Source organism: Meleagris gallopavo, chromosome 1, assembly GCF_000146605.3.
Source record: "Meleagris gallopavo isolate NT-WF06-2002-E0010 breed Aviagen turkey brand Nicholas breeding stock chromosome 1, Turkey_5.1, whole genome shotgun sequence".
NCBI classification, from domain to species: Eukaryota; Metazoa; Chordata; class Aves; order Galliformes; family Phasianidae; genus Meleagris; species Meleagris gallopavo.
This window is the reverse complement of record NC_015011.2, coordinates 49,531,926-49,548,360: the sequence shown is the minus strand read 5'-3', so window position 1 is coordinate 49,548,360 and position 16,435 is coordinate 49,531,926. Positions and strand designations below refer to the sequence as shown.

Below are 16,435 nucleotides of genomic sequence, written 5' to 3'. Positions count from 1 at the left end.
AACCAGAAATGACCCTCTCTAAGTACTTTGGCTACATCTGTAGGCCCAGGCAGATGTATCGGGGCATCTGGCACAGGTTACTCAGAGGAGCTGCGGGTATCCCATCCTTGGAGGTGCTCAAGGCCAGGTTGGATGGGCAGCCTGACCTGCTGGGTGGCAGTCCTGGTTGGGGCTGGGTGGGATTTAAGGTCCCTTCCAACCCAAGCCATTCTATGATTCTGTGGCTCCCAAGCATCCTGCAGCACTTGCCATCCCTGCTCAGGAGGTCTTATGAGAAAGAAAAGGGCACACAGGTGGAGGGTCCCCAAAAGAGACTGCTGGGGGCTGCCAGGGTGACCCTAACCACCTTGTGCAAAGGATATTGTTGAGCAGTAGAGCAGGCTCTACCCAACCAAGTGCAAACCCAAACATGCCTAAAGCTAGAAGTGACCTAAAGCTGCTTCAGCTCTGCTTGGGACAGCATGGGGAAGGGCTGGTGGCCTCCTGCTGTGACACACACACCACTTGGCCCCTGCCCTCCCTGGAGGGAGAAAATTTGCTCTCATTGACTTTACAAGGGTTTTATGCAAGGCTGGCACAGCTGGTAATTGATGCCCAAGGCTGCTAATTGCATTCTGCCCATTACCTAACCCGTGACTCACTCCTCTGAGCACACAGCTGCACCCCTGGGGACACAAATGAGGTGGGCATGGGTGCGCAGGGCAGGGGAGCATTATGTTTGTCTCAGAGCTCTCTGCCCCTTCTCTCAACTATGTCCAGGACTAGTTGTAGCTGGATTCTGAAAGCCTCCAGGGAGACAAGATGGACAAAATGAGGGTTTAGAGAAGGCTGGAGCAGCAACCTGCCTCTCAACGCAACTTTGCTTTGCCTCAGTTTCCCTCCTGGTGAAACACAGATGGCCCAGGGAGGCGTGTGGAGAAATCTGTTTCACTGGGGGATAGTAGCTCCTCAATGCTGGGGGTATTGCTCTGTAATCAACCCAGCCATGAGGCTGGTGATAGCTTCAATGCCAGAGGGCAGGAAGAGTTGTCAAGCTTTGAATCAGTGCCTCACGAGCAGTATTTTCCCTGGGTACTCAAACTTCATTTTTTCCCCTGAAAAGCTGCAGGCTCCAACCTCCTTCCCTTGCAAACCCAGCATGCTTTGGGACTGTCTTCTCATCTGCTCAACAAGAGCCCCGCTTTGTTCACCTGCAGGGCATCTGCCCTCCCAGGGCTGACAGTGCTGGGATGCCAGTGCTGGTCCCCTGGAGGGGACAGCACTGGGGACCTCCTGGCTGGAGCCCCATTACACCAGTCCCCTCCATAGCTGCACGGCTCCAGGGCAGATCTGGGACTTTGCTCTACATTTAAGTGACTGCAGGTTAAAGTATTCTTTTTCTTTCCTACCTCCTTTCACTCTTGTCCTCATAAAAGACACAGACAACTGTTTTAGAGCCTGAAATAACACCTCACAAGGGACCCATGAAGATCAGCAAGTTAATCTTTACTTGGAGCTTCAGAAGTGCATAGCAGTATCAGTTCCCTAATCATAGGGGTGAGGAGGAGATCTAGAGTCTGTAGTGCTGGTGCCTCATTGATTTTCCCACTGACCCCAGCCCACTGCCCTGTCTCCTGCTCCATGGAGACTCCCACAGCCACAGCCCCCATTTTCCTTTCGTGTGTCTCGGGAAACCATCTATTCTTCAAACACTTGACCTTGTCCATGAGAAGGACAAGATGGTTGGCTTTTCACTTCGTGATAACCAGGATATAGAGGGACGTGAAGCTCTAGGAACCTTGGCAGACACCAAGTAACCTTCTCAACAAGTAATTTGGATATTGGGAAAAATTTCTTCTCATAGGAGTGGTTGGACACTGGAACAGTCTGCACAGAGAAGTGGTGGAATCACTATTTCTGGAGGTGTTCAAGAAACATGTAGATGTGGTACTTAGGGACATGGTTTAGTGAGCAGTATTGGTGGTAGGTGGACAGTTGGACTACATGATCTTAGAGGACTTTTCCAACCTTGGTGATTCTATGCTTCTCCTTGGCTGAAGTAGAGCACCTTCAGCGCTGGGGAGAGGGAAGCAGCTGAAAAATGGGGGACAAGAAGAAATGTGAGGAAGCCTGACCTGTGGCACACTCAACCTATCCTCTCCCTGTCCCTCTTGCTTCCCTACAACAGCAGTGCTGTCTTCTACCCCTACAAGGCTGGGCAGATGTGTCTCAGGAGAAAAACATGCCCACATATCATCCAACCCTTCCCATTAACACACAAGTCTGCAGCCAGCCTCCCATTCTCATTATGAATGGTATTTAATTCTCCTTTACACACGGGTTGCCGATAAAAGGGCCCATTAATAATTTACAAGCAATAAAGAGTACAGCTCCCATAAAACGAGGGTTGGTTGCAAACTTAGTGTCAGTCATGGCTGCAGCAGGGTTTTTGCAGACAAACTGTGTTTCCTGCTCCGTGGGGCAGGAGATGAGGTAGAGAAGGGAAAATAGAGGTGATGAGAGAAGGGTTTTAATGCACTAAACATGTGCATGCATGAGATATGCTCCTGATCAACCTCATATCACATGTTTTCCTTGTGTTCCCGATCTCACCATGTACCAGAGCCAAAGGCTCAAAGTGATGGGGAACAGTCCATGAGATGTCCAGCAAGAAGATGGAAGACTTCTCTCCAATCGAATATGGAAAGCTCAGGCTGGTGGGTCAGCGTGCATTACGTCCCCAACTCTTCATAGCTTCAAGTAGATCTTAAATGCTACCTGGTCCCATTATTGCTGGCTTCCCCTTGGAGAGACAGGACATGCTACATGAAGAACAGATCCTGGGGAAGGCTCTGTTCCTCCTGGTTCAGTCATCACCATCCTCAACCCAAAGTGGGCGGTTTTGTTCCTGGAAGATGCAGCCCCGTACCACCTTGGGCAGTTCTTCTGCGTGGCTCCAGGCATGGGGCTCCACGCGGGCCCAGGAGCAGGGCAGGGCATGGAGAGCCCGCTCAGCACCACGGCATGCCTTCAGCACCTCTGCGTCCCGCTGGCCAGGATGCCCCAGCAAGCTCCTGGGGAACACAGGAACAAGCATCACCTTCACATAGACAGATGGAGTTGCAAAACACCAACATTGCCCCAAACAAGAACCTTCTCATGTGCATGCAAAGTGATTTTTTTGCCCTTCTTTTCCCCCCATAACAACCAAAACCAACATACATGCTTCTGTTGCTGCCAACCCTCTCCTTCTGAACAGAGGAAAGAGGGGCTATAAAAAAGAACTGGACAGGTTCTTTAGTGAGGTATGTTGTGATAGGACAAGTGAAAATGGTATCAAACTAAAAGAAAGGACGTTCAGATTGCATATTAGGAAACAGTTTTTATGATAGGAACAGTGAAGAACTGGAACAGGTTGCCCAGTGGTGTGGATGCCCCGTTTCTGGAGACATCCAAGGTCAGGCTGGAGGGGCTCTGAACACCCTGATCAAGCTGTGGGTATTCTGTTGATTGCAGGGGAGTTGGACTAGGAGACTTTTAAAGGAACAACTTCCAACTCAAACAATGCTATGATTCTGTGATTCTCCGCCCTCCAGCGATGCCCTCCATCCATCCACATGGTCTTATCTTACCTGAGGCCCCTGATGTTCTTCTCAGTGACCTCAACGTGGATAACAATGGGGTATATCTCACGTTTAATTAGATCCCTCACACTCTGAACTCCCAGCTCCAGCAGGCAGTGTTTATTCTGGAAGGAAATTGAATAGATTTACTGATTTAAGTGGAGAAGAAATAGCTCCAGCCCCTGACAGATGCATTAAATCAAACCCCATACTGTGAAATATCATTGCTTTTCCAATAGTAATTCCATTAAATGTGGGATTTACAGACAAGGCCAAGATGGAAGGAGAGAATTACAGAGCAGGGTCACCCACTCCATCACAGCCAGCCCAGCCCAAGAGCCTACCAGATGTCTCACTCAGCCTCAGCCCATCTTCTCATCCCTTTCCTTATCATTGTCACCAACAGCCCCACATTTCTCCATTTGCCCTCAACAAAGCTCTTGCTGCTTTCTTTAAAATGAGGAACATGAAAGCAGGGAGGTCGCTTCTGCATATGGCACTTCCCACTCTCTCCCCTACCAGTTCCCAGTTCCCATTTCTCTCCCCAGGCTTGAAAAAGACTCAGGGAAAAGCCCACAGTCACTGATTCCCAGACCCACAGCATCTCGACCCTCCAAATCACACAGCCCTAAAATAGACAATTGCCTTCCCTTGTCCCACCCTTTCTTCCCACCTGAACAGGGTACCCCATCCCAGCCTTCTCTCCCCAAACCACTCAGCACCTTTTCCATTGCCTCCCGGATCATGCAGACTTGACTGCTCTCCCTTCGCTCCTGGGGGGCATTTCTAGACACAGGGGGCTCCTGCACGTGGGCAGCACTGGGGTTCCCTTCTGTCAGCTTCTCTGCAAGGGAAGAGAGAAAGGAGAGATGAAGAGAGAGGCAACATCCTCATCTCCCTCTTGTACATTCTACCTCAGATCCTGCATGCTTGCTATGGTGCTGATGCTCAATGAGTTCAGTGTTTATGGATTCTGGCGAGCGAGTCTAATTATACAGCATTACACGTTGGCATGGATTTCCTGCTGCTTTCTGCTTACAGAACAAGCAAGATATCACAGCTGAAGACCTTGCAGGGCAAGAGCAGTTCTTGTGTTGTGGTACAGCAGCAGCCAAAGCTGTCTCCCATATCTGACCCTCCTTCCACACCGCTCCAGCCCCTCCTTGATGAAATATAGCAGAAAATGAATGACTTTATTTTGCCAGGAAATATATATTTGCAAGGCTGGTGAGCTGCATGGAGAAGCAGGGAGAGCACACATTTTAGCGCAGGAGACTGGGAGGAAAATGGGGAGCAAGCTGAACTTGCTGTTGGTGTCAACTCAAACCTCCTCTCCCTGCTCAGAGGTGGAAAGATGGCACCTCAGACAATGCCATGCAGCAGAGCAGCAGAAAGGTGATGCTGAGACAGAGAACTGGGGGCAGAGCTGGTGGGACAGTGAGGTCTGGCATGGTCAGTGCGTGCCACATGCCCCCAGTAATTCCAGCAGAAGACAAGGCACCTCACACAGAGACCACAAACGGGAGTAGGAAGCTCAGAATCTTAGTATGGCTGAAGCAGGCACCCCAGATGCAGTAAACGGCTTTGAAGCACGTTCCCATGCAATGTTAGGGGGACCCTGCAGAGGGCTCAGCAGGACAGGATATATAGTCAAGTCACTCAGCTAAGAAGCCCAGCCGCCACATTTTGCAGAGCCATCCTTTTTCGGCAGAATAGCTTTTCACCACCCCCTAAAAGTATACCAATTCATTTTTCGCTCCTGCAGCTGGCAAAGTGTGAACTCTAAACATGGGAAAGGAGAGAGATGGGAAAAGGAGGATGAAGGAGGCAGAAAGTAGAATTTGTCCTGTGTGAAAACACTGTATGGGAGAAAAGCTTTTTTCCTACAGCTCCTACAGTGGTGTGACAGTCTCGGGTCACTGGTGGAAAGAAGGATAATGTCATTCCCAAGGAAGAAGGGCAGGAGTGAAGTCAACCCATCCCATCTCAGGCAAGGACTTCAGCCCTGGAAAGAGCCACCAGAGCAGCAAGGCAGTGCCACCACCTCCCACTCAAGGAAATAAGAGGATCTCCATGTCTCAGAAGAACAGAATGGAGGGCTAACCTCCCTGAAGGCCAAAGGGATAGGATCTGATTAAGAACAGGAGGGAATGCCTAGCACTTGGCCCAAAAATTGGCTCAGTGGGTATCATCTGGGAAGGCTGAAATACCCCCACAATTAACTGCTGAAGATGCACCTCATGTCCTCTCCAAGAATCCCATGAGTACACATCTCTTACTTCAGGACTTATTCCTTGAACTGGACTTTCCAAGGCGTCCACAGCAATGACCTCCTTGAGCAGCATCTTTTCTTCCTACCTCATGGCTAGGAAGTGACAGGAGGTAACAAAGTGAAAACAGCCCCTTTTACTCAGAAGCAGGCAACTTGCACACTGTATGTCACTTAGCCATGGGCTTCTAAAGCAACTCTGTAGGTGTCTGCCACTCTTAACTGCCTACCTGCTGGGCACACGTGGAAGTTCAGGCGAGAGGTAGGCAAGTCCAGCAGGTTCCTGATGAGCCGTGGTGCAATGCAGCTGGGTGACAGCACCACAGGGCGGGGTGTCTTGACCACCACAGGGTGCACCAGGCTATAAGGCTTTAGGCTCCTGTCTGAGTCTGAAAGACAGGAAGAAAAAAGAGAAAGACAAAGGTGAGAATTTGAGAGAGTCTGCCATCATCCCACAGACCATTCAGTTCTTCCTGCACCATCCTCTTATCATCACTCATGAGGACACCTACCACGCATCTTACATCTCCAGGAGAGACCCTTCCCTGGTTACACCACTGCCTTGGCTGTTACAACCCTCTTTCCATTTCCTGGGCTTCACTGGAATTGGACACCAGTAGTGACCTAGGGACCATAGTGATCTCTTCTCTCTCCATAAAACCTTAGAAGATCTCAGGAACTACAGAAACGTTGGAAAGCCCCAGAAAGCCTAAGAGAAGGAGTTTTTAAATATGAACTGCCTTCTCAAAATCTCACTAGAAGGGCAGTAAGAAGAGCCCTGGCCGGGGAGACTAAAGCATCCCATTGTGTTGATGTCCTTTCTGGGGATGGCTGGATCCCCAGAAACAATTAGGCAACACAGCTAACAGCTCACCTGAGCAGGGGTCCAGCCACAGCTGCTGACAGGGCTGTTCTGAGCTCTTCTGCTGTTTGGATTTCACCAAGCGCAGTTGGTCCAAGGCCCGTTTCTTTAGCTGATGAGGAAGTGAGTGCAACAAGGTTGAGAGCATTGACCATTAAAAAAGTGTGTTACAAAAACTCTCCTTGCTGGCTTCTCTGGCTTACGTTACTTCTCTGGCCCCTCTGCTGCCCAGGTATGTGGACCTTCTCCTGGATCTTCAAAAGCTGGTGTGCCCTGAAAAGACAATGGTGTTGAACTCAAGCAATTCTAGAGACCTCAGGGACCACTGTTGGCTGTGATGCTCCTTCCCAAACCCCACAGGTATATCAACACCCTCATTTAACCTTCCTGTCTGTCAAGGGCACCCAAAAACTACAGCAGTGGTCTCCAACACAAGGTTTAAGGCCTGGAAATCCCACACAATGAAAAGGCAAACCCACACGCTTCTGAACTCCTCAGGAATGCTCTCCACAAAGAAACAGGGCAAGCACCCCATGTACATCCCTGCTTTCCTCCTTTCTCTGTTACCTGCTGTAGTTGGGCACTGTCCCCTTGTCCAAGTCCCGCATGGTCAAGGGATCGACGCGGGAACAGTACCACTCCAGCCGCCCCTTGTACATGGTGTCTGTGACGTGGAGGATCTCCCGACATTTGACACATAGTGCATAAGGGTCTGATGGCTCCAGGAGGGACAGGTTGGTACGGATGTAGAAGGAGTCTCCAGAAAACTTCTTCCCTTCTTCCAGGGCTTCCCGCAGAGGCTGGTACCCTGAAGTAAGGAATGTAGGTCACTACAGGTGGGGACACAGCAGACAACTATAACCAACATAGCATGACAAGATAGTCAAGTCTCCAGCACAGCTCTGATGTTACAGATCAGGGTGGGGATGCAGAGGAAAACAGACAGAAGGTCTGTATCTCCATTTTGTAACTTAGGACATGCGACACCAGATAGGAAAGTAACCAGAGCTATGGCCAAGCCCAGTATCACACTTGGTAGCCTAGCACCAAAGTGAAAAAGAGAGAGAGTAGCTGAGATTTACCTCCAGGACTGGGTGAAAGGCTTGCAAAGGGAAGCAAAGAGCTCAGGCTGGAAGGAAATCCAGCTGCCAGGGCCTTACCTTGCAGGTCCAGCTGGAAGACGAGGCTGGAGGGCTCATCCCAATGCAGCAGGCTCAGGTAAGCAACCTCACGTGTACAGTTCTCCAGGGAAAGCACCTCTTCCTTCAGTGATGGGACCCTCAGCTAGCACAGAATGGATGCTATTAGATCTGGAAGTGCAGGCTCTCCCTCAGCTCCTCACCCATCAGGGTTAACCAAGAGATAATACAGGCCCAGGGCAAGCTCTGCCTGAGGACAAGCATCCTCATCTGCCTCTGATTTTCTCCTCTGCCTCTGAAACTGCTGCTGTCAGCCACCCCCCAGTTTGAATGCTGGGCTGATATGAAAGCAAACACATGTGCACAAACACGTGTGGGAGCAGAGGCGGGGAAGCTGGGTTATTTTCAGCTACAGGTGGGATATCAATTCAAGCACCGTGGCTGTATTTAAAGTGGTGTCATTCTTGCCAAAACAAATGCCCTTCCCTCCTTCCAGGAGCTCTCTTCACAGCAGCTATTCTCTGAGAGGGTCATGAAAACCTGCAAGATGTCTCTCCAGAATTGATTGTTTTGCAACAGCATATGCAGGATGCAAACTGCTCTGCAATACTACAAGGTGACAGGAAGCTCCAGGGAGACAGTCATATCACTGCCTTAATCCATGTGGCTCCTTTTTTGTTTTCCCCTTTCACACCTGAAGGAAGCATTTCAGCAAGACTGAGCATCACACACAATGGCATGTTTGAGTGCAGAGGCTTCTATGCCTGTTCATGCTGCATAAAGCTGTAGGCAAAGAGCAGAACTGGAAAACAAGAGAGATAGAGGAGGGCTTCAAGCAAACCAGAATCCAGTTCACACTGGGCCTCACTCCATGCTCATACATTCCAGGTCCACTGCACATCTTCAGCACGATCCCATTCCCAGACCCACCTCAATGAGCCGGCACCCTTCCCTGAGTCCTATGCTCTCAACTTGTGAGCCTGGCTTGACCCACTGGACATAAATCCCCGTCCTGTTCCCTCCAAGGATGGAGATGTCTGCTCCCAGCCTCTTCTCATGGGGCGACAGGCTGCTGGGGTGACCCATGCTCGTGAGCTGCACCACCAGTGACCTGGCAAGGAGAAACACCAGCAACTGAAGCTCGCTTTTCTAAGGACTAGATTCCCATGCCTCATGGTCCATCACCAGGGCAGGTGCACAGAATTTGTGAATCCTCACATGCCTCTCTACCCCACTAAACCCAATATGTTTATCTTCTCCCTTGCTATCAGGGAAGGACTTGCAGGATAAACAGCCTCCTGGGCATGACTCCTCAGCACCAGGATACATTCCCCCAAACAGCGGGTCATGGTCCTCCTCCTGGAGAAAGTACCTCCTGGAGATCTCCTGGTGGCTGGTAAGCATGGACAAGCAGGTCTCTGACTTCACTCTGGTGTAGGTGCTGCTGGAAGAGGAGGAGAAGGCCCCAGGTGGGATGCTAACAAAACCGTTACCTAGGAAAGAGAGCAAAAGGAAGAGAGAGGGCACATCACCTCTTGGAATGCCATTCTATCCCTAACCCCACCACTTCTCCCTTGCTAAACTCTTTGGGGAAGGCCCCCACCCTAGTACCTGTCGTATCTTCCATGTTGCTAAAAGAGCCACAGGACAAGCTGTAGAGGAAACACAATGGTGAGATGAGAGGTAGCAGCTATTTCAAAGCCTGTTTGCATCCCATTCTCAACTCCATCCCCACAGCTTTCCACCAACTCCAACACAGAAGTTCTCACCTCAGTTCCCACACCAGGTTACCCATAGCTAAACTGCTCACTCCAGCCCCCACAAACCCCTAGATGAGATCCCAACTCAAGCAGTCACCTTTTGTAGGGCATGCACCTATCTTCACGCTGCCGCCGAAGGATGGAGCCAATGCAAGGAGGGAAGGGGAAGGTAGAGAGACGGTTGATGTCCTTCTCGCTGTCAGGAGTCCCCTCCTTGGGCAGAGAAAGAGAGAGATGCCTGCTTACACCAGCACCTCTCCTTTCTTTGGGCTAGGTTGCTCCTGGGGTACCTCTCTTCGGAAGTACCCTAACACCCAGGGGCATTTTGCTTTCCCAAGGAGACAGCAGGAATGGAGACACATGCCACTGTGTCTCCATCTTTTTGCAATGTACACCCCCCAGGGTGTGATTACAAAGCTTTCTGGGGAGAATAACAACCTTATATGGGGATGTTGATTTCTAGGTTGCCAGATGTGGCACTGAGGGGCATGGTTAATGGAAACAGTGGTGATGGGTTGATGGTTGGACTAAATAATCTCAGTGGACTTTTCCAGCCTTAATGATTCTATGTTTCTATGATTCTAAGAGTTTTGCTCGCCCCACTCTCCCGCCGGTTGAGTGTTGCTCCCTGCCCAACACCAAGCCTTCCACCAAGTCACAGCCCCATGGGGTGTCCCCACTGCCCTCAGCTCAGTGCCAGATCCTCATGGTGCAGTGCTTACCATGCTCTGAATGGCAGAGTCCCCTGGGAAGGTGATGGTAGAAACATCCAGCGGGTCTGTGAGTCCACTTGTAAGGTCAGAAGGCTTGTCCACAAGGCTCCATGTGCTGCTGAGGTTGGAGCAGAGGGAGTAGGAAGAGCTGCACATCTGAGAGAGAAGGGACTCATCATTCTCTTGCATTACCCCTGAGATTAACCCTGTCCTCAGCTTCCTTTTCTCTCCAGCACTGCTCACCTTGCCCAGGCTGCGGTTGCCCCGGCACCGCTGCAGCTGTGCCTCCAGCGTGCTGTTTAGCCCTTCCACCCGGCTCAGCTTGCTCAGGAGCTCGTCCCTCTCCTCCTCCAGGGCCCGCACACGCTTGCGGTACTGATCCTTCTCAATCAGGCTCTGGGAGTATTGCAGCTGCACCCCATCTCGGCTCTGGATAGCCTACAAGGAACCAGGCTGGGGGTGAGAAGGACCGCACTACAAAACCCACTTCCCACTGATAGAGAAGACTCACTCTCACAGGAAGGAGAGGTACCCAGAGCAAAGCCAAAAGCCCTGATTCTGCTGGCAGGCAGAGAGCACTTCACCTGGTCCCGCTCCTTCTCAATCTCCTCCAGCTGCAGCAGCACCGTGTTCATGCGGTGCTTGTAGAGATCACAGTCCTTTTGCAGCGTTCGATATTTCAGCTGCAGGTCTTCCACCTCCTGTAGGTACTGGCAACAGTGAGCAGTGAACATTAGCCACTGTCAGAAGTGACTGCTGTGGCTGCATGCCAGGAAGAGGGTGGTGGTGATGGATGCTTTACCTTATCTCTCAGCTCCTCAGCCCACTGCAGCTCACTTTGCAGGGAGTTGAGTTTCTGGCAGAGGTCCTGTCGGTCATCTTGGGCTTCCTTCCAGTCGTGCTCCAGGATGTCCAGCAAGATCTGCTCAGAGCCCGGCACTGGGACTTCTCCTGGAGCCTAAGAGATGAGGAGATGCCTTCACTACATTGCCAGCACCTCCAGCTCAGCTCAGCCCAGCAGATGAGCAAAGGACAGACTTGAACAACTGCCATCATCATCACTGGAGCTTGGACACCTTCAAAACCCACCTGGATGTGGCCCTGGGCACCCCACTCCGGGTGTCCCTGCTTGGACCAGATGGATGCAAAGCCCCCTGCCAACCCAAACCATTCTGCCCCACGGGGTACCTGCAGCATGCCCTGCAGCTCCTGCAGTGATGCCGTCAGCCGCTGATTCTCAGCCCACAGTTCAGACACAGCGTCAGGGTGGCCTCGCTCCTCTGCCTCCCGTTGGGGCATGGTAGATGCTTGCTTCCTCAGCAGGCTGCACTCCTCCTCCAGGCTGGTGACTTTGCACTTCAGCTGGTCCACCTGTGAGCCAGGGAGAACACAAAGCCTGACAAACGTGCCTTGGAACTTCTGCCATAGTGGGAGAATGGAAGCTGGGCGGAAAAATGGCCTGGAGGCGAGGAAAGCAAGCTGGGCAACCACATGAGAAAGAATCCTTCAGCTAGGGAAAAGTTAGCACACTGCACATTAAAGCTTTTCCCTGCAGGAGAGGAGAGGAGGGCGCACATGCATCAAATTTTTGCATAAGCACTTTCGATCTCTGAGTCCTCGCTTTGTGCAACAACTTTCTTGCTACCTTAGGGCATCCACTGTGCAACTGGCCTTGACACTGCATGGACCAGGGCCCCCAGGTGTGCAGCCATGGTGGGTAGCTGGGAGTCTCCTCAAGGGCTTCCCAGATCCTGGAGCAGCTGAGATACACATCCACAGCAGAGTGCCCTCGTTTCCACAGAGTTTCTCCATCCCATTGTTAGGATCATAGAATCATAGAATCATTGAAGTTGGAAAATACTAGTAAGGTCATTGAGTCCAACCATCACCCCATCCCCACTATGCCCACTAACCAGATCCCTCAGTGCCACATCCACGTGGTACTGGAACACCTCCAGGGATGGTGAATCCACCACTTCCCTGGGCAGCCTATGCCAGTGCCTCATCCACAAGCAATGCACTTCTCTGCTCAGAGGAGGCCTGGGAGAACGAGCGCAGGCAGGAACAACAGATAAAAGGTAGGGAAGGATTCTGGCAGGAGCAGAATGAGACAGAGAATGAGAACCGCAGGGCTATGTGAGAAGCCCAAAGCAGGAGGGGAATGCCAGGAGGCACCTCCTGGAGCTGGGTTATTAAAGAGGTTCCAGGTATTCTGGTCCTTGCCCAGACAGGAAACGGGTGCATGTTTGCTGGAGCTGAGAGCTTGGCAACTGGAGTACAGTGTCATTAATTCTTTCAGGTATGCAGCATGAGTCTCCGAAACGTCAGCAGAGGACGAGGAGGCAATGGGGAGTGCCAGGGAGGGAGATGACTCTTGGCCAAAGCGCTGCTACAGGCAGCAAGTCTAACTCCCTTGCCATGAACAGGGACACCTACAGCTAGATCAGTTAACCTAGAGCCCCTCCAGCCTGACCGTGAATGTCTCCAAAGACACAGGCAAGCTGAATGTCCCCCTGGGCCATACAACCCCACTGCTATGGGATCCCCCTGCCCCACTGATGAGCCATCTCCCAACACCCTACCAGCAGTTGCAGGTCACGGCTCCGCAGCACGGCCATGTTCTTCTCCTCACAGAGCTGTGCATAGCGCATGGCCATCATGTAGTTCTCATCCTTCAGCCTCAGCAGCTCCACACTGTTGGAGTCCCACTCCTCCCGCAGTCGCTGGCAACGATCCTGCACCTTCAGGAGCTCCTGCAGTCGCTGCTCCAGCCGGGCTTGCTCTTGCTCCAGGGCCTGGTTCTTTGCCTGGAGCTGGTGTTCCTTCAGCAGGTGCTCTTTCCTCTGAGCCCTCATCTTCTTTACCTCCACCAGCAAGAACTGCATTAGCCCCTCAGGGCCTTCTTCATCTGCAGGAGATGAAGAAGAATCAGGTACTGGCTGCTGAAATGGGTAACTCCCAAAAAGCACCCATCACAGGGTGTCACAGCCTCCTGGAGGTGTGCAGCCCGGGTTAGCGGCACCACGGACCATTACACAAACGCATTTGGTCCCCTCGGTCCATTGCACGCATGCATTCAGTCCCCACCCTGCCAGATCCAGAGCACACGACTGTCAAGGTTCCTTGCGCACAGGGACCATGAACCAGGGATTTATGCATGCACGCACCCATGCACATATTTCTGGCCCTTTCCCATGCAGCAGTTGAAGGGAAGACAAGCGCTGCTCCTACCCAGGATCATGGAGCAGCGCTGGGCTGGTTCCCTCCCTGTTAGTCGTGTGTAGTGCTCTGGGTAGTAAAACTCCAAGGACTCCAGAAAGGCTTCGTAGCCTCGCTTCCCCCGGCGCCGAAGGATGTCCATCAGGTAACCTGGAAGAACAGACAAGGAGTTAGGACAATACAAAAAAGCATCTCCACCAATTCTACTTCCCTCCATGAAATGGAGGGGTTGGAGAAAGGAATGAGGTGGAAGCACTGCCTGCCAGTCTGTGCTTTCTCCCACCTGTCTGGTTGCTTTTGCAAGGGAATCGGCATGAATTCAGCACCTCCTCTTCATCCTGCTCATCTATCACACGGCATTGGCGCAGGTACGGGGTGAGTTTTGCAGGGTTCAGGGAGCGGGTCAGCTGGTGCCGCGCGCTCTCTATCTTCTCCCAGAGAGCATCTTCTTCCTCTTCCTGCTCCGAGAGGCTGCAGGCTTGGAGAGAGGCATTCTCCAGGGCTGGGAGGATAAAAAGAAAGAGAAAATCTGAGGAGAAACGGATAAGCAAAGGACAAAATACGTGGGAGGACAAGTCAAGGTATGATTCTGCAAATGGTTTAATCATCAACTTTTGACTCAGATATGTCAAAAGTTACTTTACAAACAACTCTGTCCAGTAGGATCTTAGCAGGCTCAACTACTGTCTTATAAAAGCAGAAGGCAGTGGGACATAAGGAATTTAGGAGCATATACTATAAGAAGACTGGGGAAGATAACATCTTCACCCCATGGTGTTCTTAAATCATAGAATCATTAAGGTTGGAAAAGACCTCTAAAATCACCCAGTCAAACCATGAGGCAACCCCCACCATGCCCACTGACCACATCCCCCAGTGCCACATCCACATGGTTCTGGAACACCTCCAGGGGCGGTGACTCACCATCTCCCTGGGCAGCCTGTGCCAGTGTATCACTACTCTTTTTAAGAAGAAATTTTTCCTAATATTCAACCTGAATCCCCCAGACCACCACACATCTTCCCCTATTCCCCCATTCCTGAGAACTGGAAACTCAAGCATAAGAGTATTTATGCCTGAGACATGTTTCTCATACTGGGGTAAGAGGGGTGGGTTTCTCTGCGAATCCATTTGCCCTGTGCACCGCCTCCAAGCAACAGTGACTGAACTGAAGTTCTCAAGAACAGTGTGCAATGGAGCAGCTTGGCTGCAGGTAGTGGAGCCAAAGGGGGGATGTCAAAAGTGTATCTTCCATGCATCTTCCACACATGTCTGCAGAGCACTGCAAATACTCAGCAACAAGGCAAAGCTACAAGGCAGACATTCTGTCTACCAAAGCAAGAAGGACCTCCTGAAGTCAATGGGCCAAAGCCTCTTACAGCAGTGGTGAATGGGCTCCATGGATGAAGCAATGGAGCAGGTATCCATAGGGACCTTTCTTCTCACTCAGGTATCAACCTGAGCATCTATTTTCAGTTGAGAAACAACACTCACGACACCAGCCAGTGCAAATCCTTTTATAGCAGGCAAAGTACAACCAACTCCTTCACAGAGGGTGCCATAACCTCTTGTTCTGGTGCTGGCACAGAGGGCAGCTTTCCTACCCCCGCCATACCAACATCCCCAGCAGCAGTCATAGAATCATAGAATATCCCAAGTTGTAAGGGACTCATAAGGATCACTGAGTCCAACTCATGCAGTGCAGAGGTTCATGTTGCCTGAAGGCAGAGGGAAGAAAATCTCCTTTTTTTTTTTTTTCCTCTAGTGTTGGGAATGGTATCGCATTATTTCAGATGGCCAGCCAGCACAGCAAGAAATGTGGCTGAGAGAGGTGTGCTGAAGTTAATCCTCCAAGCAGAACTACAGAAGGCTCAGGGTCTGCTGGGAGGAGGATAACAGGATGAGGGGACTCTCGAGCCCACAAAAGATACACAAGTGTCTGATTCCCAGCACCAAAAGGCTTAGGAGCATAACCGCCGCTACAAATCTGGATCATCCTGCTGACAAGGAGGCTGAACAAAGAAAACAATCTGCATTTCTTGCAGAAATGGGCTCAGTCCCACAAGGAGATGAGAATGCGGGAGGATGCAACAGAAGTCGTGCTGTTCTGAGCCCTGCTCTTCGGGCTCTAAGTCGAAGTTTACGCTTTCAAATCCAAGTTTCACTCCACAAAACCCACGGCTGCTGTGCGAGAAGCTTCTCGGCAGTCGGGGCCGGGAGCAGGGATCCTTCTGGGATCGGGGCGGGGAGCGCAAGGCAGTCGGAAACCCGTAGAGGGGAAGAGGGGAAGAGGAACAAACCCCAGCAGCGAGACAAAATCTGTACTCGGGGGCACAATCTGTACTCGGGAGCAATATCCACACTGGGGGACAAAGGCAGTAAGTGGAGGGGACGCGCTCCGAGGGCAGCGGGGAGATCAGCCTTACCTGCCATCCCGCTCCGATCTCCGCGCCCCGCTCCGCCGCTCCCGCCCCGGCAGGTGTGTCTGCAGCGCTCTCCCCACCCCGCTGCACCTTTCCCCCTCCCTTCCTCCCTACTTCCCTTCCTCCCTCCTCCGCACCCCCCGGCAATGCAAAGCTCAGCCCCGTGCCCTCCCCTCGCCAACACTCACCGGCGGGGCGGGGGCAGCCTCCCCTCTGTCGCTGCTCACCTGGGGGAGCCGGGGAAGAGTTTTGCTCAGCCTGTGGACCGTCTGTCTCTTCCAGCTGCTGCTCCGGACTAAAGCTGATCTCCGGAAGGATGTGGTTCACCCGGCAACTTCTCTTCTGAAATACGACTGCTTTCAGATCCCTACAGTTGAAGGGGGTTAAATGGGGGTACCCGGTATGGCCTCCCTTGGTATGAATGGGAGGCTCTTTTGTTGGAAGGGTT

At 51.7% G+C, this 16,435-nt stretch overlaps 1 protein-coding gene across 2 annotated transcripts; it reads right to left on the bottom strand.

Moving 5' to 3' along the window:
• Nucleotides 1–1,470: 1,470 nt before the first annotated feature.
• On the bottom strand, nucleotides 1,471–16,097 carry CARD10 (caspase recruitment domain family member 10). Of its 2 annotated transcripts, XM_010711288.3 has the most exons (21): nucleotides 15,991–16,093; nucleotides 13,848–14,066; nucleotides 13,577–13,714; nucleotides 12,928–13,253; nucleotides 11,534–11,716; nucleotides 11,148–11,303; nucleotides 10,930–11,055; nucleotides 10,589–10,783; nucleotides 10,355–10,501; nucleotides 9,730–9,845; nucleotides 9,484–9,524; nucleotides 9,245–9,365; nucleotides 8,803–8,983; nucleotides 7,894–8,017; nucleotides 7,301–7,541; nucleotides 6,937–7,006; nucleotides 6,746–6,845; nucleotides 6,102–6,260; nucleotides 4,325–4,446; nucleotides 3,612–3,727; nucleotides 1,471–3,053 (listed from the first exon to the last, which is right to left on the bottom strand). In XM_010711288.3, exons 1-21 carry the CDS (start codon nucleotides 15,995–15,997, stop codon nucleotides 2,846–2,848), a joined length of 3,096 nt encoding a protein of 1,031 aa, XP_010709590.1. In that variant the 5' UTR covers nucleotides 15,998–16,093; the 3' UTR covers nucleotides 1,471–2,845. The 2 variants fall into 2 exon arrangements, 1 of the variants encoding a protein (XP_010709590.1); XR_004160534.1 differs by lacking the exons at nucleotides 1,471–3,053; nucleotides 3,612–3,727 and adding an exon at nucleotides 5,882–5,967 and having other exon boundaries at nucleotides 4,364–4,446; nucleotides 15,991–16,097.
• Nucleotides 16,098–16,435: the final 338 nt, after the last annotated feature.